This window comes from Rosa chinensis, chromosome 4, assembly GCF_002994745.2.
Source record: "Rosa chinensis cultivar Old Blush chromosome 4, RchiOBHm-V2, whole genome shotgun sequence".
Classification (NCBI taxonomy): Eukaryota; Viridiplantae; Streptophyta; class Magnoliopsida; order Rosales; family Rosaceae; genus Rosa; species Rosa chinensis.
In genome coordinates this window covers 38,503,230-38,530,916 of record NC_037091.1, presented here as the reverse complement: position 1 = coordinate 38,530,916, position 27,687 = coordinate 38,503,230, and the positions used below count along the sequence as shown (strand labels likewise).

Sequence of the window (27,687 nt, the reverse complement as noted above, 5' to 3'; positions counted from 1 at the left end):
TTCCACTTTCATGATGACAAAAAATGCATCAGTAACGGTGATAATGACCGTCAGAGGTGAAATTGATTTCTCTGTTTTGTTCAAAGCCGTTGTTGTTGGCTATTAATTGCTAGTATTTGATTTGTGTTTAGGAAAACTTCCACAGTTAGCTTTTGGATTGATTTTAAATAATGTAACAACTTACGAATTCATTTTTAAGTAGATCGTAGCACTGCTTATTAAAAATATATAATAGAGGATCCAAGTCTTGAAAGTTAAGGAAAAATTATTTGGAAGAGAGAAAAATTAGAGATAGGGTCCTTGGCTGCTTGGCCCATAAGAGGTCTTAAGGACCAAAGTGTAACAAGTCTCAAAACTCAGTGGCATTAGTGCGATTATTGAAAAAGCAAACCAAAAACCCTCCTGAAAAGCCCCAAAGAAACCCGGCAGTGACAAAATCACAGAAGCAAAAAATGGCCAAGGAGGAGCAGCTAGCGGAGCTTCTGGAAACCCTAGGCGACTTCACAAGCAAAGAGAACTGGGACAAGTTCTTCACCATCCGAGGCACCGAAGACGCCTTCGAGTGGTACGCCGGGTGGTCCGAGCTCCGAGACCCTTTGCTCTCCCACCTCCCGCCAAAACCCCAAATCCTCGTCCCCGGCTGCGGCAGCTCCCGCCTCTCCGAGCACCTCTACGACGCCGGCTTCACCTCCATCACCAACATCGACTTCTCCAAGGTCGCCATTTCCGATTGCCTCCGCCGCAATGTGCGCCTCAGGCCCCTAATGCGGTGGCGCGTCATGGACATGACCGCCATGCAGGTATCTTTTTCAGCTTCTTCTACTGCATTTGAATGCTTAGGGTTTAGGAATTCAATTGAATTGAGTGCTTTGGCTTGTTGTTGCGAATTTACAGCTTGAGGATGAGGCATTTGATGCTGTGGTTGACAAAGGTGGATTGGATGCGTTAATGGAGCCGGAGCTTGGCCCTAAGTTAGGGGATCAATATTTATCAGAGGTGCGATGGAATTTAGCTTTATGCTGTCAATAGCTTACTTCCTTTTTTCTTTTTTCTTTTTTGTAGAGAAGTGTTTGTTTTGAGTGGAACTGTATTTGCATTGTTCAGGTTAGAAGAGTTTTGAAGTCTGGAGGGAAATTTATTTGCCTTACATTGGCGGAGTCGCATGTTCTGGGTACTATCTTGATCTTCCACTTTAGTTCAATTGAAGGAAATTAATAACTGCTAATTGTCTCGGTTACTGATTCCAGCTCTGCTTTTCCCGAAGTTCCGGTTTGGGTGGAAAATTAGTGTCCATGCAATACCTCACAAACCGTCTAGTAAGCCAAGTCTTCAAGCGTTTATGGTGGTTGCTGTAAAAGAGATGTCCTCTGAGTTGCAGGAGATCACATCCTCATTCAATAAGTCTTCTCTTGCTTGTAGAGGAAGTCAGGTAAAATATCTTGTGTGTATGTATTTCCTGAAGATAAACATATTCTATTTAGTAATAATACATCCTAATTGCCTGTATCTTAACACAGTAGACAGTCCCAATTGAATAACTAGTTGCTAAGGAAGAGTGTTTACTTTTTAGGCTATCAAACAGATTCCATCCTTTGTTAATTTCTTTCTTTTTTATGATGTAACACTAGGTTACTTAGAACTTGGGGGCCTAGTCTCTCAAAAGATTGACATGAAGTGCTGGTTGTGGGTTTAGGGTCGTGGACTTCTTGAAGCTGTTGAAAATGAGAATCAAATTCGTAGAGAATACTCCTCTGCTTCAGATATACAGCACTCTCTTGAAGACTTAAAACTTGGAGCTAGAGGAGATTTAACTAAGCTTCGCCCGGGTCGTTGTTTTCAGCTTACTTTGTGTGGGGGCTCCCACTTCAGTTGCAGAGCTGTAGTTCTTGATGCTAAGGAAAACTCTGGCCCCTTTGTATATCACTGTGGGGTTTTTATTGTGCCTAAGGTATGTCTACTGAACTTCTCTGGTTGATGCATTCTATAGTTCCTTAGTTGCCCATACACACACCAGAAAGGAAATGGAAATTTTTCTGCACTAGAGGGAGCATTTCTACATATCAAAGAAGAGGAAAAGAAGTTTTATGAAAATGAAAATTCACTGAGTTTTATAGATTTCATTTCTTACATGTAGAGGACAAAGTTATTTACTTATTTATCTGTTTTTTTTTTTTGTCTATTATATGAGAATCAGTTATTTATCTGGTATGATTCATTGGGTTTTGTATTGATATGCATGGGGGGCTCAAACATATTCAGAACACTTTCTGATCTGCCTGATACATGTGTCACTTATTAGTTTCTCCATATTCTCCACTTGTTCATAAGGGTTTGTCATATATTTAAAAATCAGTTCTGCAATCTTTGATTGCAGACTCGGGCTCATGAATGGCTGTTCTCTTCTGAAGAAGGACAATGGATGGTAGTAGAAAGCTCAAAGGCAGCTCGTCTAGTAATGGTACCTCTTCATCACATTTCCTTTATGATCCTTATTTTCCAGGGTTCTTTCTCTCTCTTTTTCATTTTGCTCCTCTAATGTGTGTTATCTGCTGAATTAAGGTTTTATTAGATGCCAGCCATGTTAGTGCGAGCATGGATGATATTCAGGTAATGTTTCTTTTTCTTATTGTATATATTAAGCATTATTAATTTTGGCGGTTTAGCTATTAATTTTGTGTTTTTAATTAATTCTTTTTTGTCTGTCTCTTTCAGAAGGAATTATCGCCTTTGGTTAAACAATTGGCGCCTGGAAAAGATGACAATGGAGCTCAAATTCCGTGTGTTACTTGCAGCCCTTTTCTTTTCTTTTAATTTTCCAGAATGTCAGCTTGATTTTATACAACATAGTTATCATCATAAGATCTTATATTTCTCTCAATAAAATTCCTCACAACTTAGGGTTGAAGCCCTCGGCTTAAGGCTGTTGATTGATGTTAATACTGTACTAAAGCATGTTTTTAAAGATTTCATGACAGAAAAATTAACAGCTGGAGATGAATTTTTACATTACTAGTCCATATATTTGCTAAAGACTCACAAGTCACAACTGCAAAAACACTTAAACTGCATGGTGGAAAATTTTCAAATGGTATGAAGCCCATTAGATACAGCTTTTTCCCTGCCAATTATTTTTGAATTTTTTTGGTGGTCTGCGGCTTGCTTATACAAGATCATTACTTCCCTCTTCTTCTAAACAAAAACAGAAAATTATTATTACCCCTATTCCATAAGGATTGTTACTTCTTCTCAAGCATAGGCTTTGGGTTTTGATTATGCAGAACTCAATGTCATCCAACACTGTTGACATTGGGGATTTTCTAGTACTGATTAAGTTGTTATTTCTGATTGATTTTATATGTTAAGCGCAATATAAAAGTTTAAGCAGATATATTTTTGTTCATGACACATTTGATTACTCTATGGTTCAAATCATTTCTCTTATATGTTTATATTGGCCGGTTACTTCTGCAGATTCATGATGGCAAGTGATGGGATCAAACAACGAGATATTGTGCACCAGGTTCTTTTTCTTTTTAAATGCTGTCATTTTTGTAGTTTAAACTTCAAAGTACGAAAATTTCATAACTTTCATTTTCTTTCTTGGTCTATAAAAAAAAAAAAAATGAAAAGATGCTCAGCATTTTCATTATCCTTGCCTGCTTGCATCCATTTGCAGGTCACATCCTCAATAACTGGACCAATAATAGTTGAGGACGTGATTTATGAAACTGATAATGGTGATATCAGTCGCATTCTACCATCCAGAGATTTGACATTTCGTCGCCTTGTCTTCCAAAGAAGTGAGGGTCTGGTTCAGTCTGAAGCTCTTCTGTCAGAGGAAGGATCGAAATATAAAATTGTTGGTCAGGGTGAGAAGAAAAAAACAAATTCATCTTCCAAATCTAAAAAAAGAGGAATCCAGAGACAAAGTGATGGTAATATATGTCTTTACTGTTGTAAATTTAATTTAAGTTCCTTTCGTTTTGCTTATATCATGAAGTTTGTGCATGCTATTTGCTACACTATTAGCTTCTTAGTTGGGAAGAAAACATCCTGCACTTCTGTAGAAAATGGATAACTGGTCTTTGTTCCCGTTATAGCTTTGCAGTTCTCAAACATTTGAACCCATGTGCAGTGCTTAAAATTATGACCTCATAAACTTGATATTCTCCGCAGTACAATATTCAGTTATGTTCAAAATTGCACACAAAATGCAAATTCATAAAAGTCAACATTTCACTGCTCAACACTTTCCTATACACTTCTTACATCTAATTTTATTTTTCCAACTCATTGTAGTTTTATAACTGTATACTGTATTGCACCATTATAATAAAGGAACATCCTTGTTGCTGCTTGTGTTGTGCTTATGCTTGCCTAATTATTGTCATTCAGAATTATTCAGTTATTTTAACTTTTTCAGGGACGAGTCACCAGCTGAAGGTGTATCATGGGTATTTGGCTAGTTCTTATCATACAGGGATTATTTCTGGATTAATGTTGATTTCATCTTATTTGGAAAGCATGGTGTCAACACAAAAATCAGTAAGCACTGTATTTCTTACTACCTTTATGCCCTAGGTGTTGTTTGCTGTTAAAATCAAGGGTTAATTCTTTTTGAGGTCATTCAATGGGATCTTTATCCCATTTAGACCATGATTTTTTTTTTTCCCGCAAATTATGGTGTATGCAATCTATTTTCTTACAGTAAATACTGCACAGAAATTACTGTGGTGGGTAGGGAAATGAAAAGTTTGCCTGGTCTAAGATGAGAATGTGTGTGTGTGTGTGTGTGTATGGTTTTTGGTGATTTTCTAATGGGTCAATATCTGGTAGCTTTAAGCACTAAATTTTTGACACAAATAAAATGAGAGTTAAATTCTTTAGGTGCTATTATAGTTAACCCCTTGGTTCTCTTCAACTGTAGGAGTTTAATCTTTATGAGGAATCTTAATGATATGGAATTTAAAGAATTTTGTTAATTTGTTCTAGAATTTGTAATGTTTGTTAAGTTTAACCTCTTCAAACAAAGGATGTCAGTGTATTAATGGCTCTTGGGTCTTTTTGTTCATTTTCTTTTTTCTTTCTATGGCAGATGTTTCATTTTGTTCCTTGTAGAATATTTTGAAAGTATACCTACTAAGGTTCAAATTCTTGTCTCAGTCAGTGGCTCATGGACTACAGTAACTTCAATACTTCTGAATTGTATTATGCTACCAAAAGGATGTTGTATACTTTTTCTCCCGAGTGCTGCATGTTTTGTAAAGCTGAATATTAGTCGGCTGAACATATCAGACACATTTCCCATTTACTTTGCAAGGTTTGAGTAGGCTGTAGTTGATTGTGGTGTGGATAAGAGACTTTTATTTCTTGTCGAGTGATCTCAATTTGTGGTTGAGGTCAACAAGAGGATTGCTACTCTTTGGTATTGTGTAGTTTTTGGTTCTCTCTAGAATTCTGGTTGAAAATTGAAAAAAAAAAAAGCGTTTGAATTTTTTCCACGATAGGCAAAAGGAGATGTGAATTTGTGACAGTTTTAGGTTCCTGCAAAATAGGGACACTCTTCTGTTCTGGTGTTATTGATCTCAATCAGGTGGGAGTTTTTGCATGGTCATTTGTAGTAAGCTTGTCCTAGGTGGTTTTGTTGTTCATCTCCTTTCATTTGTCACATGTTTTTTCAATAGAGTTTTGATCCCCTTTGCATATTCTAATGGTTAGAAGTTTTTATGTATGCTTGGCATAAAGCTTTAGTTAAATGAATGAATTTTAATACTGTGTCTGAAAACTTGACCTGATGTTAAGCACAATGTCCAGTTCTGTTTGTCTATCAATAGCTGCATATCATTTGTGTTTAATACTTTGTTGCATTTGAATGTTTGAATGATTATTCCAACTGTCTCCTTCTTTCTCTATTATATGGTGGTTTCTTTGTTTAACACTATGAATGCTTTCTCAGGTCAAAACAGTTGTTATTGGTCTTGGAGCAGGTTTACTTCCTATGTTCCTTCATAAATGTATGCCCTTTATGCACATTGAGGTAATTTTAGACTTGATCCAAATCTCCCAGAAAAAGAAGAAGAAAGAGTTTCCAATCATCTCCCATAATTTTTTTAAATTCTTTTTACAAGACTACAATCATGAATTTACTTTAGCACAAATGCAGTAACTAAAAGTTATATTTACAGGCGGTGGAGTTGGATCCCATAGTCATCAAACTTGCAGAAGAATACTTTAGTTTCATCGAAGATGATCACTTGCAGGTAATTTTTTTGTACATCGTGCTTCCTTCTTTTCATACTATCTAATAAGCATTTCGAGCAGACTAGTGTGCTATCTATACTGTTAGAGTAGTCTAGAGAACTGTTAACTATAGGTCTTAGTTGAATTGAGTATGGTTCTTTGGCCACCAAGAATAATTCTGGAGAAGCTAAACAGATGTAACTGTGTGCTAGACCTTGCCTGGGCAATATAAGGAAGAATGTTCCTGTGCAATGGTGTTTCAAAATGATAGCTGAATGGAGTATACCTATTCATTTTCTTTCAGTATAAAAACTTTCCTTGTTTGGGTGGAAATAGATTGCTCATTCAGGTTTTGATAATAAATTAGTGTCACGATGTTGACTTGTATGCCTCAAATTAATCTCTTTTTACTGCATTTTCAATAGAATATGACAATAAAACACCTAAAGGAGAGTGCAAACAACTGATGGAGAAGCGTATCAAAGCAATTGAATAAAAGAGAACTCTCAAATTTTATGCGTGTCTTTTCGAATGTTGAGAAAAACTTGGATGTAAGTTTAGGCAGCGTTACTCGACATTCAACAACATAACAAACTTGCTTAACTAAGGTTGTCCTTTTAGATTGTTCTTTTGCTGATATGGTATTGAATTCAACATACACCACTTTTTATATTTCATTCGGTGTATCAGGTGCACATTGCTGATGGGATTCAGTATCTCACAAAAGCTGTACATTTTGCTGCGGAGGATGAAAAGTGTGCTGTTCGAGGAAATGAGGATGGTCACTGCAATTCTGACCCCCCATCTTCTAATGGAAGCCATTTGGCATTTCATGTAGAAGGCCAGGGAATTTCGAAGGTAGACATAGTCATTATTGATGTGGATTCTGCCGACTCAAGGTGAATAATGACTACACTTAATTTCAAGTAAGAAGCAATATTGGTTTTAAAGATGGACGTATTTTAAATTACTTTAACATTTTGCGTACAGTTCTGGAATGACCTGCCCTGCAGCTGATTTTGTGGACGAGTCGTTTCTTCGGACTGTGAAGGATGCCCTTACTGAGAAGGGTCTATTTATTATAAATTTGGTTTCACGGTCCCAAGACATTAAAGACACTGTTATTTCAAGGATGCAAATGGTAAGAAAAGGAAACTAATGTGTTATTTTTCATTATACCTACTATATATCTCTTACATCTGGAAGATTTGTGTACATATCTGTGCTTTGGGACTCCTTTAATTCACTTGAACAAAAACTTGCACAAGTTCGATTTTTTGTAGGTTTGTAGGTTTTCTCTGGGTCATTAGTATTGTGTTGTTACAGTTTGTGCACCTTTAATTGACTGGAATTTATTTATGTTAATAGATTTTTCTTCTTAAATGACTGGAATTCTCAAACCATATTGGATGTCCATGCAACATTGGCAGCAACGTAAATCCACATTTGAGAACATCTACAATTGTTGTTACAATCGGAACTTTGTTTTCATAGTAACCAGTGTGCATTGTTCTCATGAAATATCACATGCCAGTAGCTCTGACTTGCAATTTGATCTTTATCTTCAGGTGTTTAGCCATCTCTTCTGCCTCCAGCTTGAAGAAGATGTCAATGAAGTTATTTTTGCCCTTCCTTCAGCTTCCTGTATCAAGGAGGATGGCTTCACCAAAGCCACTCTTCAACTTGAGAAATTGTTAAAATTGGAGCACCCGGAGATAAGCCAAAGCATTATAGATGCTACAAAGAAGATAAGACATCTGAAGTGACTCCATTTCTCGAAGACCTCCAGTATTCTTAGGAGCGATGCCATTTACGAATATATCTATCTGAGGCTCAGAGCAGGTTTTCTCAGATAGGTAGTTGTGACTGAAAGGCGGAGAGAAAATGTGCACTGGATCTCTCTCTTGTTCAGGTGTTTCAATGGTTGCTTGGGTCACTCAACCTATCATGATCTTCATGAGAATGTTATCTGTAGCTTGTATTAGAGGTGCATTGGATCTTCTGACCAAAAAAAAGAGTTGCATTGGATCTACATAGAAAATTTGGATATAGACATACGAGGTGCATGAAATCTGCCCATATTTTACAAACCTCTCGAATTGTAACATGTAGAATTACTTACGAGTGATAATGTATAAGCTAAACTATCCTTCCTAATTTTTTTGTGCTATGAAAGACTGGGTGAAGTATTTTCAAATTTCTACATTCTCAGTTTCTCACTACAAACATTTATTTTATTTTTATAGGTGTTGGAAAATTCTCTAACATCCTTGATTTCATTTTTAATGAATCCTGCTCTTACACTGAACCGCACCGCACTGCACAGTCAATACACCTGCACAAGTCGAAATTCAAAAGCTGATGCAACCATTGGCCAAAAAAAAGTTCAGCCTCACGAATCTCATATTTTGGCATTTGGTTCAAGTATCAATTCCCATAGTTAAATACTAATCCATATTAAACTTATAGACTAATTCTTCAAGGGACAAGGAATACTCAAGTTGGCATGTAGTCTTTAATCTCTATAAAAGCTAGGTTAGAGATTCAGATTCATCTTCCTCACTACATAACATATATAATAATAGCTCACTCTAGGCATGTCCTACAGGGTGAAAAGAATTTTGAAAAGAAAAAGGAGTGTTAACAAAGAGTGTGTTTGATTAAAGTACGAGGACTTGAAAGTAACCAAAAGATAACTTGAGGAGGAAGAAATTAGTTTAACATAGAGCTGGAGCAGTATACTCCACTTTATCTGTATATCTTCACGTGTTCCATTCTTCCTCCACCAGCTTTATCTGGAGTGGTTTTTATAATAAAACAAGGGCCAAATAAGAATCAAGCAGATCTAGATTTTGTTCTTTAATCTTCTTTTCTCTAACAGTGAAGGCATTGCAAATATTTGATTAATAGTGAAACACTATGCAATAACACTAGAAAAATGGTTGGCATACTTGCTCAACACTCCATTCAGATTCATCTTCCTCGCTACATAACATATATAATAGCTCACTCATATGATCAGTTCACTAGATTAGAGAGCAGCTACTATGGCTTCAGATGAGGAAATAGATAGCTTGTTCGAATACGCAATGAAAGGACAATGGGAAAAGGTCATGGAGGCCTACAAAAAAAGTATTACTGCTCAAGTAGCCAAGATAACCAGATCCAAGGAGACTGCTCTGCACATAGCTATAGCAGATGACCGAACCGAAATCGCACTAGACTTGGTGAGCATTATTCTCAGTAAAGGAGATGACAATGCAACAACCGCAATACTCAGCTTAGCAAATGATAGAGGCAACACGCCTCTACATCTAGCTGCTTGGCTCGGGAATGTACGAGTGTGCCACAGCATTGCGGCCAAGGCGGGGAGCCTCGTCTCCGTTCGAAATGTGGAGGGTGAGACACCTCTCTTCTTGGCAGCTCTTAATGGTAACACAAAGGCTTTTCTTTGCCTTCATCTCCATTGCCAAGAAAAACCCCATTCCTCTATCAGAGACAACAATGGTGATACCATCCTTCACGCTGCAATCTCCGGTGAATACTTCAGTAAGTGCAACTCCTTCATCTGTTTCTGTTTCTTACTTTGGTTATTTGGTCTCAGAAAATAGGTGGAACCGAAACCCGCACCCGAAATGGGTTCTCGGTTCGGTTCGGTTCGGGTTAAATGCTTTGAACCCGAATGGGTTCTCCGTTCACTTTGGTCATTTGGTTTCAATTTTTTTTGAACATCTGTATTCAACTTCGATCTCCACAAATCGAAGAAGGCCTGGGATGGGTGAGAAGTCCGGTTGGGTCAGAAATAGGTGGAACCGAAACAAAACCCGAACAGGTCTACGGTTCGGTTCGGGTTTCACGTCGTGAAAAATGTGAAACCGATGTAAGCAGAACCGAAATGAGTCGGGTCGGTTTTTTCGGGTTTTTGATTTTCACCTCCTAATCTTTGATCCAAAGCTCAATCTCCTAACTACTCAGTTCTGAAATCACTGTCTCATTCCCATGAATGAATTCCCATCTCGTCTATGTTACTGCAGATTAACAACAAACGAAATTAAACAAACTTGAATTTTCATCAGAACCGAGAAATATAGAAACCGGCCGGAAACCGAACCGCCATTTGAGAACGAAACCCGAAACTGGATTGCTTGGGGTCTGTTCGGTTTGTGTTCTGTTATGATGGAGTCAGTTTTTTTTTTTTTTTTTTTTTTTTGTGGGTCATTGAAACAAAGTGATACCACATGATGAAAGTGGTTCAATGTTGAAACTAGAAGGAGCAGGGCTGATTAATTGTTTGATTTGGTTTTGATAGGTTTGGCATTTCAGATAATTCGGTTGTACCCGGAACTTGTGAACTCTATCAATCAAAATGGTTCGTCTCCGCTGCATATTCTAGCTAGTAAGCCCAATGCATTCAAAAGCAGCTGTCGACTTGGACTCTGTGATCTTCTTATATACAAATGTAAGAAATCTCTACTCTTATCAATTTTATACTCACCTGGATTATGGATATGCATATGCATGTGTTGTTAGAATAATCTTAAATTCCTATTCTGGTTAGGAATAGTATTTCATGTTCTTCAAGTTGTTCGTGCTTCGTTTTTGAAAAGAATTTTACATTTTAACGGTCAGGTTTGATGGTTGAAGAACTCGAAGTGGAAGCATATAACCATGAAGCGTGTCTTTCTAAGGCAGGAGACGGAGACAGTTCTTCATACCCAGAAAACTACGAAACATGCATGAACTTCTTCCAAGTTTTCAGAAGTTTGTTTCAAGTGTTAAGTGAGTTAATGTTAAACATTTCAAATTTTTATTTATAGTTCAGTTTTCACTTTTCACCAACAATATGCCCATCAAATTTAATTTAGTTTCTCCATTTTAGGTAAAAAGAGGGGAGATAAGAACTGTATGCAAGTGTGGCACGAATACTGGCATAAGAAGCACAGCTCCCTCTTTCAAGCTAATGGAGGAAATGGAAAGGGTACTAATGGTCCTGCCGACGACGAAGAGAATCCGCAAAAAGGTATAACCTCTTCTGGAAACCTTTCGATGTTGATGTGAAGTTATATAGTCATATGATTAGCCTAATTATCGCAGAGGCTACTCCAGGAGCATCAACTTCCGCAAGAGATGCTACAAAAGAAATATCAAATGCAAAGAGTTCAAGATCAACCAACGGTAATTTCCTTACTGAGAAATTGTCTATTGTAAATTACAGTTTGAAATTTACGACTGATGGAACTGTCACGAGCTCGTTGAGAAGAATCATTCCCACATGTCTTACAGAAAGAAAGTATATAAGACAATGGTGAGATAATCTTTGGATTTATATCATTTGGTAAAAAACTGGAACTTCAATCATTTCTTCCGCAGTAAGCTTTTGGAGGTATTAAATATGCATATTTTAAGAACTCAATACCAGTTATTTATTATGTTCTAGAAATATGAACACGGGGACATCTACTATTCAACTTTTTTTAGTTATATCTGTTTATGAGTGTTAGCATCTTAACTATGCTGAGATATCATGACTTTGAGCGTCCGTTTTTCTTTTTCTTATCAGAGGCAAACCATCCAGAGGGAAAGGGGAGAGAAAATCACCTGTTTCCTCCCAATTATGTCTCATTTGTTCTGTTCTTCAAGTTTATGATGAAGGCCTTGCTAATCATTCTGGGAATTGGTCAGTATCAAACTTAATTATGTATTGAATCCAATCGCACACTGTTAATTATGTTCCATTCCCCAATCAACATACATCCTAGTTAGATGTGGAAACTTCTTTACAATCATCACTTTCCCATCCCAGCATCATTTTCTAACCAAAAGAAAATCAATGTAACATTGTCTCAGTATCCCTAACTGTGTGTTTAATTAATGTCATTTAGGAATTTGGGGGATAAGAAAAATCCAAGAAAAGAAAAAGAGACATATATGGGCAAATCAGGTCATGAATGAATTGGTTGACCGTACTTCTTTATACAAATATCGAAATACTGGGAAAAATCCCCAAGAAACTCAACCCAGCTGCAAAGATAAAGAAGAATGTGAAGTGCCTAATCCTACAATGCTACAGCAAGCTTCACCCTTATCATCTGATCATGCGGCACTTAAAAGTAGAGATACAAGTATTGAGACGACTATCTTGTCCTCAAACCAGAACAATTATACGATAGGGAGTGATCAGAATGAACAAGGTGAGTTAACTTCTTCGCCCTTTTCTTGTTGACGCTGCATTCTTCATTGACATCACAAGACTTAGAGATTTCCACACTCATCATGCTACTAATTGCACAGAGAGAAAGAACAATAATGCCTTGGGAGGTAAGAAGAATGGAGTTCTTGTAGCAGGGAAAAATCAGTCACCTGTTTTAATTGCAGCAAAGATGGGAGTAACTGAAATGGTGGAGAAAATCCTAGACAAATTTCCAGTGGCCATCCAGGATGTTGACTCTGATAACAAGAATGTTATACTCTTAGCAGTTGAGAACAGGCAACCCCATGTTTACAATCTTCTTCAGAAGAGAAAGATACTAAAAGAAAGCCTGTTGCGTCAGTTGGACAACGAAGGTAACAGTGCCTTACATCTTGCTGCTACATGTGGACGGTACCGACCTTGGCTTATTCCAGGCGCGGCATTGCAAATGCAATGGGAAATCAAGTGGTATAAGGTATGTCATATTGTTGATTTAATGGTGTAATCAGCTAATTGTAACATAATCTGTTAATATGTTTAAAAAACTTGGAACATAATCTTCTACTAGTAACTTTGATGTGTACCTCAGTTTGTCAAAAACTCCATGCCGCATCGTTACTTTGTTCGCTACAACAAAAGAGGCCAGACACCAAAGGAAATATTCATAGATACACACAAACATCTTATAAAAGAAGGAAGCAAATGGCTAACCAAAACCTCGGAATCATGCTCTGTGGTTGCAGCCCTCATTGCAACGGTTGCATTTGCTACTTCAGCAACTGTACCAGGAGGACTGAATCAGCATACAGGCGAGCCAATTCTCAAAGACAAGACAGCATTCAGTGCCTTCACCATTTCATCACTAGTTGCTCTCTGCTTCTCAATAACTTCCCTGGTCTTCTTTCTTTCAATCCTCACTTCTCGATACGAAGAAAGTGATTTTTCCATGGACTTGCCCCGAAAACTCTTAATGGGATTGACATCACTGTTTGCATCCATAGCTTCCATGTTAGTCTCGTTCTGCACAGGGCATATCTTTCTCCTAAATCATCAACTGAGATATGTGGCATATCCATTGTATGCAGCAACTTGCTTGCCAGTTACGTTTTTCGCTCTTGCACAGCTGCCACTCTACTTTGATCTCATGAGGGCCATCATCAAAAAGGTACCTCAACGGAGCTACGAGGTCTATCCACACTAGGTCTTCATCAATTATGGTAACAAGAACTACAAGGTTTAATGGATTATGCAATTGAAATGATGAGTGAATGCAAAATGTTTGCCAAACAGTTTATGAAATTTTAGTCAGTTTATTGATACATCAGTAGCTTTGTAGAGCGTAGGCTTTCACTAGTTTATGTATGCTACAGAGTTATTGATTTGAATGTCATTGGTGTTCAGCCTATTCTGCCAAGACAATTAAGGCATATATCTCTATTTTTTTGTTTTTGTTTTTTTTCGAAGAGAACCATGGGTAGCATCTATCTTACTTTATGTGACAGCAGTTAGTGTAGCTACAGAGATGACAGCAACCTCTTAGGCCTCTTCCTAGTTTGGCCCTGTCACATGCATGATGAAAACATACCACCAAAACCCGACCCTTAAGGGAGCAAGCCCCATATCCGACAACCATGCAAACATCCCCGGAGCCAATGGCCTGAATCGAAGATATGCTTCAAATTTAGAGCCTGGTTCGGACCTTAAATAGGGGTGGGCAAAAAAGACCAGAAACCCAAAATTTGGCCTGAACCGATCGGTTTGGTTTGATTTTCATTAACTTTGCTATTTAGTCTGATCCGGTTTAAATCGGATTTTTTCCAGTTCGGTCTCAATCCTCTTTTTTTTTTTGTTATATAACCCGAAAAGACGGATATGTCCAATTGATATTTACTTTTTTTTTTAGGTGGATTTTAATTATTGGGCATTGACGAGTTTACAAAGTTATTGTAGATTTGCCCACATCTAATTTCATACTCCATATATATTTTTCCCTCTCACTCTATTATCTTTCCTAGGGCTGGCAAATCAAAGACAAAATGGTCAATTCACCAATAAAAGAAAATCAAAAGAAATTTAACCAAAAAAAATCAAAAATAAAAAACAAAATATGTGCAGTAATTTTCTCCATATTCTGTAGAATAACTTCCCACATAATTATCCACACCCATAGGGGTGTGTTTGGAGTCTAGTATATGTTAGTAAATGCAGAAAATCTCATATACCAGAATCATTCCATTTCTTTCCATTCCCATTCTTGAGAAGTAAATGTGTCATTAGTGTAATTGCTGAATTATTAAGGGAGAATGGTCTGTTGGCATAGGAAAAGAGGGTGTAAAATAAAATAAAATTCAGGAGTTAAAATAAAGCAATGGAACCGCCACTTCTCCGATGGTCATTAGGGCAACTCCAACCCTAGTGATGGAGTACACAATGAAAAGAAAAGGAAATTGAAATGCAGAAGAAAATTGACTAAAACATCTTTCATTCATATCATGCTAGAAATGGCTGAGATAATAAAAAGGGAAATTCTCATACACCCCAAATCCACCAATATACTTCTCATACACCCCACAAACTTATTTTTATTCCCATTCACACAAAACTTTCCACTTTTTCTCCTTACTTTTCAAAACCACTCACTATTCCTTCCTCCATCATCCTTTTTCTTTTTTCTTACATAATTATTATTTTTTGATCAAGCGTGGTGGACCCATCTTGAATTTATTTGTCTAGACTATAATTGCATATCAAAATTCATCCTCTATATTCAAAGGTAAGCAGTTAAATTTTACTATTCATAATACCAATCATCGATAGACTTGAGTTAATTGCTATTTGTAATATTACTAGCAAAGAACTGACTGAAGAAAAAGAAAAATTGAGAAAATTGAAAGACTATAGATCGAGGCTTAAAAGAGAAACTCCCGACTACTGGGATATCATCTTTATAGTTCAGAAAAGAATCTATAAAGCTGAGCAAAATATTGAAAATCTCTTATATACTCTTAAAGAGGAACAAAAACCTCTTGACTATTTGAGCATTGGTTAGATCCGCAAATCACTGGTATCAGGGCTTGCAAAGAGCTCAAAGGGGAATCCCCAATGGGGACAATGTCTGAATTAATATTAGAAAAGTTGGATTCTCCACTTATATCCTCTTATGAGAAACATCAGATTCTGTAGAAAGAATTGTCTAGATGTCAAAATCATCTAGAACAACTACCAGATATAATCGCCCAATTAGAAAAATTGGAGCAAAAAATAGATTATATCAAATAACTTCCAAAAACGGAAGAAGAAAGGATAACAAGTGTTAGTAGAAAAAATCAATGAACAGCAAAAAATGTTGGATCCTATGAAAAATATACTGAAGGACAAGAAAGTGCCTACAGTAAAAACAAAGAAAACTAATGGATTCAAACCATTAGAAAGACCAGAAAATAATCCTGTTCCAAATATGATTTTTCTGGAACCATCTACTAGTCATACTAGTATTCGGTATGAAAACCCGAAAGAAACAAGATATGTCAAAATGATGAGCATCTTTGGGAAAAAGAAAGGAGTACAACTCCCAAATACTGAAGAATTCGAATTCAACGAAATTAAACAGGAGGTAAAAAAATCCTCAATTTCAAAGTTAGATTTTAAACAAATCTACAAAAGGGGAAAGTTTGATATGATGGACAGCCATCACTTCAAATTATTGGAATTTACAACCCCCTCTACAACAGGAGAAACAGATCTCTTGATGATCACTCTTGATGAAGTTGCCAGATCAAGAACAAAAAATTATCAATTTATGCACATTGGAGCAGTCCAAGTAGGCATAAAACTTCTTTCCCGAGAAGTCATAAACTGTTAAGTTCTATTTGTCTTACAAGACAATAGACTAACAGATTTTCAAGATAGTCTGTTGGGAACACTTGAAGCATCCTTATGCAATCAAGTGGCTTATTTCAACTGCTTCCCAAATTTCTCTACCAGCTTGAAAGATGCAGCTCACTGTTTAAAACTAAGAATCAAGACAGATGGCATATCTATGAAAAAGGATATGCAAGAACTCACTATAGTATACAGAATATACTATAAACTGATAAGTACCACAGTAGAACCTAAGACAAGGATATCAAATATCCCGGGTCTTACTACTAGATTCCTCACCAGTCAGAAGAACCATTCACAACAGATTCACAAGGTTACTTGGAATGAAGTAACTTTTCCTATTGAATGGAAATTATCTGGTCCGAAAAAACCAGCAGAAAATGCCAAAGCTGCAATTTATGAAAGCAGAAAGACTGGAGATATCAGTCTCAAATTCGACGATCACAGAAAAAATGACATTTGTCCTGAAAATGTCAAGATAAACAAAAATCTTCTTAGAAGAAGCTACAACACTAGAGAAGCTAGTGTTAGTGGTTCCAAATTCTTTGTTGAAGAACCAACAGAGCCCATCACTGAAGAAGAATTAGAAGCTGATCTGAACAGACCAGTAAATATGCTTAGAGCACAAAAGCTCTATGATCTCTATGATGAAGCAGAATTTTTCGAAAATCCTGAACGATTAGAAAAACTAATCGAAGAAATGAAAAACTTCAATCTAGGAAAGGAAAGAAAACTCCTTCCCTACCAAGATATTGAAATGGATGAAGGAGAAAGCTCCAAAACTTCCATCATAAGAGAAAAGGGAAAAATAAAACTCCCTATACAGAAAGCCCCTATGGGAAAAAATGGAGAAAGAAATTCTCAAAGATTTGTCCCATAGGACAATATACCCAGAGTACCAATTTTCTCTCATGGTATCTGGTTAAATCTAGACAAAGCTCTAGACAAGAGAAAAAATCTTGACGAATGGGTGGATAGCCTGATGATGGCTTCTGCTCTCACCCTTGGAAAATTTGAAGCACCATATCTTCAGGTGTACTACGAAACTACTCTCACCAGAGTAGCAAAAAAGTATTACTTCTGTTTTAAAGAGACTGCCAGAGGAAAAGACTGGCTAGAAGAAATCAAAACCTCGAAATCTCCATATGATTTTGCAGTACCCCTGTACAATCAGTTTTGTGGAGCCCTTTCAAATATGAGTGAAAAGGCTAAAGAAATGGCCAAATCAAATATCTATGCTCTCAAAATTTGTGACATGAGATATTTTGAAGAATACTTGAATGAATTTCAAGAATATTACTGTACGATCGATGAACTAGAAAATACTGATCTAGTCAACCTGTTGCACAGAAAACTCCCTGAACCATGGAGAACAGCTGTGAGAGAAAGCATAGCTGAAAAACCAATTGAAGGATTTTCAGTTGGAGGAATTGCTGACAGAATCATGATGTCGCTCTTGGGAAGCGCACAATTTAACCCTGAAATGTCATTAGTAGTATAAAGTAAATAGGGATCGTTCTATTCCGGGGATTGAGGGTACACCTGTCATTATCAAACAATTAAACTATTAAAATTAAAACAAAGTATAATATTTACAAAAATATAACAAAATATAGACATATTTACGAAAAAGGGGGGATTTTTGGTTTTTGGTTTTAATTTTCGAAAATAAAATCTAAGTTACCTAAATAATTAAAATGCAAAAACATAAAAGTACAAATGGAATGCAAGAACAAAGATCAAAGTCGAAACTCATGATTAAAATTGATTCAAGTTCATCATTGTTCATCATAGTCATGCAAGAGGAGTTGATCATGTGAAACGTTCAAAAGCAAACAATTTCCCATATTTTACTTTCAATGCTAATTAACCTAAGCGAAAGCACCTAGATTAATCCTATCAAACATGCAATCAAACCCTAGAAAGCTAGTCAATCATGTCATGTTTAACGCATTAAGCACCTAGAAAGGCTATCAACTCAAATGTGCAACTTAGTATGAAAAAGTCCACCTAATTGCAATCTTCTTTGATTAAATTCGGTTCTTGTACAAAACCTTTACTACTTTGATTTAAGTTTACACAAAACGAAAAGTCGATTTCATGTTCTTAAACCTAGCATCAATTATATCAAAACCCTAAGTGTTTGCAACCACATAAGATTAAAATATAAAAGTTATCTATAGAGCAAATTTAATCAAACACTCACACAAAAGCAACCATAAATCGCAATATATGAATCTGAAAATTAACAATTAATCATAAAATTTCAGAAATCAATACTTGTTCATACATAAGTGTCAACTAAGGCAAACCAACGAAAATTACAAAGCAAAGGTACAAGGAGAATCGGATTACACCGTGATGAAGATGAGATGGATGAAATGATGATGTGGTCTCTTGAATTTCGAAAGCAATCTTCAAGGTGGAGGGTGGATGGTATGCACGGCTTGTCTTCTTCTTCCTTGGCCTTGCTTGCACTTCGTGGTTGCCCTAGAGGATGGAGAGGAGCACGGCTAGTCTAAAGAGATTTCTGAATTATTTTCTCAAAGTGTAGAACGTAAAAATGGAACTTCGAACCCTTGACGTTGAGAGAAGAGATGAATATATAGGAGCACGGCTTCCTTTGTTCTCCAAGCCGTGTAACCCTAGTAATCTCACGGCACAATGACATAACTCCACATAATTTCCTCCAATGCTTGCTTGCCACATAAGCCCTATGAGGTGGTGCAACCAATCACAAAATTCTCTTTTAATTCCCTAGAAATATTGCCGAAATTCCTTGAGATAATTTCTGATTTTTCTTATTTAATTTCGGCCAACTTCCTTTAGGAATTCTAGGAATGAATCTAGACTCCTTTTTAGCCGTTTCTTGGTTTCCACCTTTTTCTCTTTCCTTAAAACTCTCTAGGAAATCTTTTTGCCGAAATCTCTTTGTTTACTTCTTGATTCACACGGCAATTCTCTCTCCTTCCTTGTATTTCTCACGGCAATCCCTAGCTTCTCTCTCTCTTTAAACGGCAAAGGCTCAAGATAACTCTTCCAAGAATATCTCATTCCAAGAAAATCTCCCTAGAAAATCTCCACCAAAATCTTCTTATTATTTTCTGATTTTCCACGTCATCTTCCTTGTTTCTCTCTAGGATTTCACGGCAACAACAACTTTAGTGCTAGGGTTTGCGTCACAAACCCTAATGTCATGGGCTTTGATGGGCCTTTATCCAATTTGCCGAAAATCCAAAGAGTTCTTGGGCCTCGTTGCTTCATCTTCAAGCCTTCTCATTTTCCAACGCAAAACACATTATTTTTCCATTTCTTTTTTTCATGGTTGCGTTGGAAACTTGCTAGGGAAGCCTTCCTCCATTTTGTAGGATTTCCTGGTTGGACTAGGAAAGCTTGTTTCTTCATTTCTGCTCAAATGTGTGGGCCATTTTCTCTCATGTTCGTTCGTCTTGATGTTCGCAAGCTCCTCTTTCCATTCGTGCGTTCATTTCCACTTTCTAGCTCGGAGGTCCTGAAAATAGAAACTAAACTTAAAATAGAAACTTTCTAAAAATGAAAATAGAAACTTACTAAAAATGAAAAATAGAAACTTTCCTAAACTGACAAATGGAAACTTTCTAAAAATGAAAAATAGAAACTACTGAAAATGGAAACTTACTAAAAATGATAAATAGAAACTACAAAAATAGAAACTTTCTACAAATAGGAACTTTCCCAATCAAAGAATGGAAACTTTCCTAAACAGGGTTTTATTAAGGAAATAACGTAGAAAATGCAGGGAAAAGCAAGTAAAACGTCGCATTAAAATGCTCCTATCAAATCAGGCAATTACTAAAAGAACAATGCAAAGCCAACCTTAGAGCAAAGATGGCTACGAAACAACTCAAAGGAGTTGAAAATTTCTGTTATGGAATACTAGATATGCCAACCAACTGGGGATGTCATGAATCTAAGTTCTACAGAAAGAAAAAAGAAAAATATTACTCGAAAAGATTCAAAAGGAGTAATAAGAAAAGAGATTGGACATTCAAAAAGAGTTCCAACTTCAAGAAACAGCAAGATGAAGATCCTAAAAAGAAATTCTTCAAGAAAAAGAAGAATCACCAAGGTAACCATCAGAATAAACAGTCGAACAAGAAAGCTTGTAGATGCTGGTTATGTACAGCTGAAGGGCACTATGCCAATGAATGCCCGGAAAAGGGTAAAAGATCTACTAAGGCTCTCTTTGAAGAATATGAGCATATAGTAGAAATGACAAATAGGAAGGGCTACGAAATAGCTTATTCTGATGATGAAGAAGACGACAGGTTAGTATACTCTGCCTGGTATGAAGAAGAAGAATCATCATCTGACTCTGAAACAAATTCTGAAGTAGAGTACTTAGAATCTAGACAGATGAATGTTCTTAAAGTCAAAAATTGGGAAGAAAGTAAGACAGAATCACTAATGTCTTCTTATCAGGTGAACCCTGGTACATTTGTTTGTGACTACTGCCTATGTCACGAAAAGAATGGACTCCCTATGTTTTGTGAAGAGTCAAAAAAGACTTATCACAAAGAATGCTTCATAGCTGAAGCAAGAAGAAAAACCAAGCATGGCCTTATCAGCCAATTGGTTGAACAAGAATACGAAGAATATTTCTCTGAACAAAAAGAGAAAGAACTAGAGCCCTTGTTCCAAGAAATTATGAAACCATCTTCCTCAAAATTAAAGGAAGAAAAAATCGATGAAGAAATAGAACTGGTTGAATCACCAGAAATTGTTCCAGAAGAATGCAAACCATTTATACCACAGGAACAAGCTCAAGGACATGAGCTTCAACAGTCGAAAATCGTCTCTACTAGTAGATACAGCAACTACATATAGATTGGATTAAAATTCCCTGACCACAAGAAATATCATCTACATGCATTTGTAGATAATGGATAGGGATTTACTGTTTCAAAGAAATTTGCAATTCCAGAAGAACTCTGGAAAGAAGAAAAGAAGAGAATAGCTACTGGTGTCACGTTTGATGGAAGTCACCTTACAATGAACAAAGTAGCAAAAAATGTTCATATCACCATTAGTGGAGGAACATTTATCATCCACAATGTTTGGCAATCTAAAGCCCAAGGATCTGATTTCTTGTTGGGAAATGATTTTATTCTCCAACAGATATTCATCCAGGATGAAGAAGCAATAGGCTTCAGAAAAAGAGAACGGGTGTTCTGAGCAGACCGACTTACACAAGGAAAAAGTGTAGTAGGTCCAAACTTTACTGCACAATATTAGAAATGGCAACAGAATAGTGGTGATCTTACCTACAAGCCCAAATTCGAAACCATATATACTCCAAATCAAACAACAAGAAGAATTACTTGTTGAAGAATCTTCTGACGAAGAAGAAGAAACTAGTGAAGAAGAAGAAACTAGTTTCATACATGAGCATAACCTCAAGCACTTCCAGAATAAGCTTGAATCTAAGAAAATTCCTACTCTTGATAAAATCAAGAAACTACTCGAACAAAATATCGATGTAGATCCCCAGAAATTTTGAGAAAAAGACCCAGTGGTCTGTGAATTAAGATTGCATGACATGAATGTCATCTGTCATGTCAAAGCAATTCCTCAGTACAAAGAGGAAGATCAAAAGGAATTCAGAAAAGATATTGAAGATCTCCTGAACAAGAGATTAATTCAACCATCCACTAGCCCTCATCATACTCCAGCATTCTATGTGAGAAATCATGCAGAAAACCTTAGAGGAAAATCTAGAATGGTGATTGACTATAGAGATGTCAACAAAAAAACTGTCAAGGACGGTTATCAAATTGCTCAAGTAAGAGTACTGATCAACCAGATGCATCCTGAGAGTATTCCTCTCACTGCATTTGGAACACCACAAGGTCATTACGAATGGTTAGTAATGCCTTTTGGTCTAAAATAAGCCCCTTCAATCTTCCAGAGAAAGATGGATAACATCTTTAAACATGTGGCTGAATTCTGCGTCGTCTACATTGATGACATCCTGGTCTTCTCCAAAAACAGAGAAGAACACATGAAACACCTCCACGAGGTTGTAAAGCTGATAGTTCAGCATGGAATTATCTTAGGTGAAAAGAAAATCTTCTTTATCCTCGATGAAGTTGATTTCCTAGGAATAAACATCAAGAATGGAGTGATAAAACTCCAACCCCATATCCTTGAGAAAATCTGGAAATTCCCAGATAGAATTCCTAATGCTAAGAGTCTAGAAAGATTCTTAGGAGTTATCAATTATGGGAGAGATTTCATTCCCAAAATCTCAGGATTAACAGCAATGTTATCTCCTAAAACAAGTTCAAAGAGAAAATGGAACTTCACAGAAGATGATGAAAAAATTGTGAAGCAGATAAAAAATCTATGCAAAAATCTCCCTCCTCTACCACAACCAGAGGAAAATGATGAAATTATCCTCCAAACAGATGCGAGTGATAATTACTGGTCCGGTGTAGTTCTGGTAACCTGAAACTAACATCGAAAAGATCTGTAAATTTTGTAGCGGCAAATTCAACCCTGCAGAACTAAATTATCCCACAGGGGAAAAAGAAATCTTGGCTGTCAAGAAAACAATTTTAAATTCTCCAAATTTTCTTGGAAAACCCTTTACTGTACGCACCGATTGTGCTAGAGTAAAAAACTTTAAAAATTTTAAACTTGATAAAGCTGCTGATAGAGGAAGACTAGCAAATTGTCAATTATTTCTTAACCAATATGATTATAATGTTGAATTAATTGCAGGAAACGAGAACTATCTTTCAAATGCCTTAACCAGAGAAATGGTGATGTTCAGCCGAAAAGATAACGACGAAGGTCGCAATCCCAAAAACAGAAGAACTGGGAAAGAACGTGAAGCTGTTGAGGATCCTAAAGAAAAAATCCTCAAAAGGTTTCTGCTAAGTCCAAAAGGACTAGCCACAACTGATCAATCCCAGGGTAAAGGATTGGCTAGTCCGTCTCAAATGGCAGACGGTAAAGGCTCATCAAGACCGTTTGTGACGTCCCGAACCCGAATTCACCGGTTTACTAGTCATTTGGACGGTAAATAACTTTTACTTTCACTTTTACTGTCGTTTCAATGTTTTTAGGGGGCCCTAAAAGTTGACTTTTTGTTCGGGTCAAAATTTGAGAAAATTTCCTTCATGAAAGTTGTAGAGGACGTTAAACCGAGCGCGTGCATATGTGGTACGTAAAAATCGGAGCTCGTATGTGGAAGTTATAAGCGAAAATGTAAAAGTTACTGTTCACAGTAAGTAGTATATATTTGAAATTTTTACTGTTGGGCCAGGTAACTTTCTTTTCTCCTTCTCTCTCCTCCCGCACGCTCTCTCTTTCTCCTCTACGCATTTTCTCTCTCTCTCTCCTCTGCAACTCCGGTTGCTTTCTCTTTCCGACCACCAAAAAGCGTCAAATCAGTGGCTACAGACTCGTCTTGACCTCCTCTTGGCCCCTACGGTGGTGGCTCACGGCGGCTTGGCCGGAAAACGACGTATCGGGTCCTTGAAGTTTACTGTAGCAGGTGACCGTTGACCTAAATTCCGGCCACCTCTGGCGACAAAGTCAGGCTTTTTAGAAGCGTCTTGAGGCGTACTTGAAGCTCCCCAAATATCTTGAAGAGATTTGCAGCGTGGAGGAAGAAAGCATAATTAGAAAATTTTACTCTACTTCGGTTTGCTTAATTGTTCGGCCACTTAGAGGTATTTTCTGACTTGGCCACAGTTATGAAAGATTCTTAGAATATTGAGTTGTTGATGCTGGTAAAATTTGGTAGCCAGATATGGTGGTTGACCGGCGGCTCGTGGGCCAGGCGCAGTTGCCTGTGGCGGCGCGTGAGAGCGCGTCCGGCCTATCCTGGTGAGTTGTTTTGGTCTATTGACTAGTATATATTGTTATGAATTTATGGATATGTGTTTGGTGGAAATTGGAGGAGGTTTGGATGTTAATCAGAATTTCTGAAGTTCAATAGTTTGGTTATTGGTTTATGAGAAATTCCACTATCGGATTTCTCTCAGTTTTGCCCTAAAAACCTTCAATTAATGAATTGGTACTAATGGTGAAGTTTGGGTTAAATTGGAGTAGAAATGAAAATGTTGATTTATGAGGAATTGATGTGGGAATTGTATTTAATTTCCGGATTGTTATTCGCGAATTATAATTGTGTACAGGGCGATGTACCGAGCTATTGCTCGACGAAGGAACTCGTATGCATGGTCGCCTAAATAGTAATGTGAGTGGACATTTGTTTTTAAATTAATTCCGCATGCAGTATTATTATTATTATTTTCTTCCAATTGAGATTTAATTATGTTTTGAATATTTGAGATTTAGTTTATCGAGATTTATTTATGGATTACGAGATTAGTATTGAAATTCCTTCCCGAGGGCTTTTAGTAGATTTTTGAGATAGTCATTCATGAGTTATTGAGTTGAGAAATGATTTTCGGGAAGTGACTGATTCGGAAAAATATTATGAGAATTATTGTTTTCGAATATCAGTTTTTATGAAGATATACGAGTGCGAGGGATTTAGCAAATATTTGAGCATGATTGATTTATCGAGATTTATTGGGTTTTGAATTCCACACTTATCAGACTTGGGTTAGATGGAGCTTTCTTTCCGAAAGCAATTATTGAATTATAGAGTATGTGATTATGCTTTCGAGGATTTATTGAGATATCGAGGATTGAGTTAGTGAGTTATTACTGAGTTATGCTTTCGGTGAATTATTATTGATTTATTGAGGTAATATCGAGTTTCTTTCCGAAAGCAAGTGATTGAAAGAGGTTATTTTCAGTTCTTGAGGAGGCTATTCAGTTTATTAAGGAGGCCAGTTTTGGCGCATGCGTATCTTACTTAGTTGGCAGTCCCTTCTAGGTAATAGTCTGGTTGGCAGTCCCTTCTAGACTACAGCTCGGTTGGCAGTCCCATCCGATGCGTCACCTGGTTGGCAGTCCCTTCCAGATGACATGAGGTAGTTAGTCGGCAGTCCCGTCTACTACCTGTGGTTAGTCGGCAGTCCCGTCTACTACATGTGGCTAGTTGGCAGTCCCATCTATCCACCGCCTCCTATTCCGGTTGGCAGTCCCTTCCGATGCGTCATCTGGGTGGCAGTCCCTCTTAGATGGCATGAGATGACTAGACAGCAGTCCTTTCTAGTCATCAAACGAGCCTCATGAAAATGATGTTTTTATAAGGATTGAGGATGAGATTTTAAGAGATTTCAAGATGTTCTTGTTACGTGATTGAGATTTCAGTAAAGAGGATGATTAAAAGTATTTCCAAGATTGTTACTGCATGCGAGGTTTTAGAGAATAACTTGGGAAAGCATTAAGTTTTATTTATTCATTTGAAATCACTTATTTTTCGTCCACTCACTCTAACAGATTTTAAATGTTTTCCCCTGGGCCCTTCGGTTTTAACTGCCCAGTTTGCAGGCCAGTTTAGCTTGAGGTCGAGCGTACTTGGGGTTGAGGCATAGCTGTCATAGCTTCCGCATTATAAAAGTATTGGTCGTTTATCTTGTATTCTACCTTCTTGTACGCCTGAGAAATAGATTGCTCTGATAACTCTTGAGATTAATATTCTTAAGTTTCAGAATTGTTTTGTGATATGAGAGATGTTGTGATATAGGGAGCAGGGTGGCTTCAGGAGAATAAGGATGGATGATTTAGAAGTGTAATTGTTTTTCTACAGGTTTTGGGTTGTCCATTTTTAGGGGAAATTCTGTCAAATTTTTGGTAGAATTTCTTCTAAGGTGGGCCCCGCATGGCCTCTTCGGATTTCAGGATGAAATCCGGGGCGGGTCCTGTCACCGTTGAAGGCTGTTGCTTTGCCAAAAAGCAAACCTACTCCAACTGAAGTAATAAATGTTTTTAATTATGAACTTCAAACATTTGATGATCCTGTGTTCAGAACTGGCGAGAGGCTAACTTACCACAAGAAGGCAATCCTTGATAATCTGTTATTTGCCTTTCAAGAAAGAAATAGTGGTCTGATGTTCCCAGCTCTCTTCGCATTAGCTGAAGAACTCTATGAAAATGCTAGACCACAGTTTGAAGAAACTCATACACAGCAGAGTGCTGTTCAAAGTGGAAAAATTCATTATCTTGAAGATCCACAAAGTGCTAGAATTTCTATCATAACATTAAAAGAATCAGATTGGTTTGAATTCCATAATCTGATTGGAAGTCATAATTCTGAGGCGTGTATTCCTCCAACCCTCTTCATTATTGCAGGACCTTACATTGGAAGGTACGGAGTAATTGTTCAGAGTGAACATCCTCAAGAACACAAGCTTTGGCTTGTTGAAAATGGTTTTGTCCATAATCTATGGACCAAAACGAATGATGATCTCAAAGGCTTGGCCCCTATCATCGTCAACACAGTCCAAAATGTTAGGAAAAATGACTACATGCTCAGACTAAAGTTCAGATCCACTCCTCCAGAATGGATTCAAAAGGCAAACGGTGAAGTTGAATACATTTCTCCCTATCATTATGTGAGAATTATTCAAAGGAGATATCTTCAGCCCGCCTGTGTTGGATACAATGGCCAACCAAACTCAAGCATCCCATGGATGAAGGCCATGTCTCTAGAATATATCAAAAAGATCATCATAGAAGACACAAGAAATACATTCCTGGCAGCAGGAGAGAAAACAATAATCACTGCCTACGATCATCCTGACGTAATCAGCAGTGACCTTTTCCTATCTCTCACGAGAAAAGAAATAGATTCGACACTGACATGCTTACAGTGGGTTAAAAAGCTTGAAAATGACAACCACTACAAGATGTATGTAGATACAGATGTCGAAGACAATGAGACTATTGCTTGAATGGCCCGGATGGATAACAACTCTCTTGTCATTGGCCACAACTCAGAAACAGACGAGAACATGTGAAGCAGCAGGTATAGAAAGCACCGAAAGCAATTTTGGATTTTTCCAAAAGACTGCTTTTGCTTTTCAAAAAGAAAGGTGAAAAACATTTCACCTAAATAAATCTGCTTTTCCCTATCCGACCTCCATCATCAGGAGCATTCACGAAAGCAGAAAATCATGGAATTGTTTTGTACATTTTGATGTTTTGAATTCCAGTTTGAGTTCCGCTCCCTATATAAGGAGCCTTAATTTTCATTTGTAAAGCATCGAAAAATTTCCACCATCAGAAAAATTCTAGATAAAAAACTTGAGCAGAAGAGTCTTCTCTTAAGAATGTCATAGTAGCAGTGTGCTCCTTCCTTCCTTGTCTAGTATGAAGTAGTGTGCTTTCATTACAAGTAAGTATCTGTAATCATTCTTATGGATAGCTAAACAGCTTCTTAGCTGTTTACCTGAGAATGAGGCTCTGAA

General features: G+C 37.1%; 2 protein-coding genes across 3 annotated transcripts; both read left to right on the top strand.

Moving 5' to 3' along the window:
- The first annotated feature begins 361 nt into the window (after nucleotides 1-361).
- On the top strand, nucleotides 362-8,437 carry LOC112198104 (eEF1A lysine and N-terminal methyltransferase). Of its 2 annotated transcripts, XM_024339154.2 has the most exons (16): nucleotides 362-800; nucleotides 895-996; nucleotides 1,105-1,171; nucleotides 1,248-1,429; nucleotides 1,694-1,948; nucleotides 2,375-2,458; nucleotides 2,560-2,607; nucleotides 2,713-2,777; nucleotides 3,472-3,520; nucleotides 3,677-3,935; nucleotides 4,424-4,545; nucleotides 5,957-6,037; nucleotides 6,186-6,260; nucleotides 6,931-7,139; nucleotides 7,231-7,381; nucleotides 7,809-8,437. In XM_024339154.2, exons 1-16 carry the CDS (start codon nucleotides 453-455, stop codon nucleotides 8,004-8,006), a joined length of 2,295 nt encoding a protein of 764 aa, XP_024194922.1. In that variant the 5' UTR covers nucleotides 362-452; the 3' UTR covers nucleotides 8,007-8,437. The 2 variants fall into 2 exon arrangements, with proteins under 2 accessions (XP_024194922.1, XP_040374344.1); XM_040518410.1 differs by lacking the exon at nucleotides 362-800 and having other exon boundaries at nucleotides 953-996; nucleotides 1,265-1,429.
- An 844-nt stretch (nucleotides 8,438-9,281) lies between these two features.
- Nucleotides 9,282-13,899, top strand: LOC112200423. The gene is made up of 9 exons (XM_024341455.2): nucleotides 9,282-9,789; nucleotides 10,550-10,699; nucleotides 10,870-11,019; nucleotides 11,120-11,260; nucleotides 11,335-11,415; nucleotides 11,801-11,917; nucleotides 12,123-12,431; nucleotides 12,532-12,905; nucleotides 13,020-13,899. The coding sequence occupies exons 1-9, from the start codon at nucleotides 9,288-9,290 to the stop codon at nucleotides 13,629-13,631; spliced, it is 2,436 nt and encodes an 811-aa protein (XP_024197223.2). The 5' UTR covers nucleotides 9,282-9,287; the 3' UTR covers nucleotides 13,632-13,899.
- Nucleotides 13,900-27,687: the final 13,788 nt, after the last annotated feature.

Coding starts and splice junctions, on each gene's coding strand:
- LOC112198104 (XM_024339154.2), top strand. CDS start 453: ATGGCCAAGGAGGAGCAGCTAGCGGAGCTTCTGGAAACCCTAGGCGAC. Junction 2,778..3,471: donor GACAATGGAGCTCAAATTCC/GTGTGTTACTTG, acceptor TTACTTCTGCAG/ATTCATGATGGCAAGTGATG. Junction 6,261..6,930: donor TCGAAGATGATCACTTGCAG/GTAATTTTTTTG, acceptor TCGGTGTATCAG/GTGCACATTGCTGATGGGAT.
- LOC112200423 (XM_024341455.2), top strand. CDS start 9,288: ATGGCTTCAGATGAGGAAATAGATAGCTTGTTCGAATACGCAATGAAA. Junction 11,020..11,119: donor AAGTTTGTTTCAAGTGTTAA/GTGAGTTAATGT, acceptor TCTCCATTTTAG/GTAAAAAGAGGGGAGATAAG. Junction 11,918..12,122: donor GCTAATCATTCTGGGAATTG/GTCAGTATCAAA, acceptor AATGTCATTTAG/GAATTTGGGGGATAAGAAAA.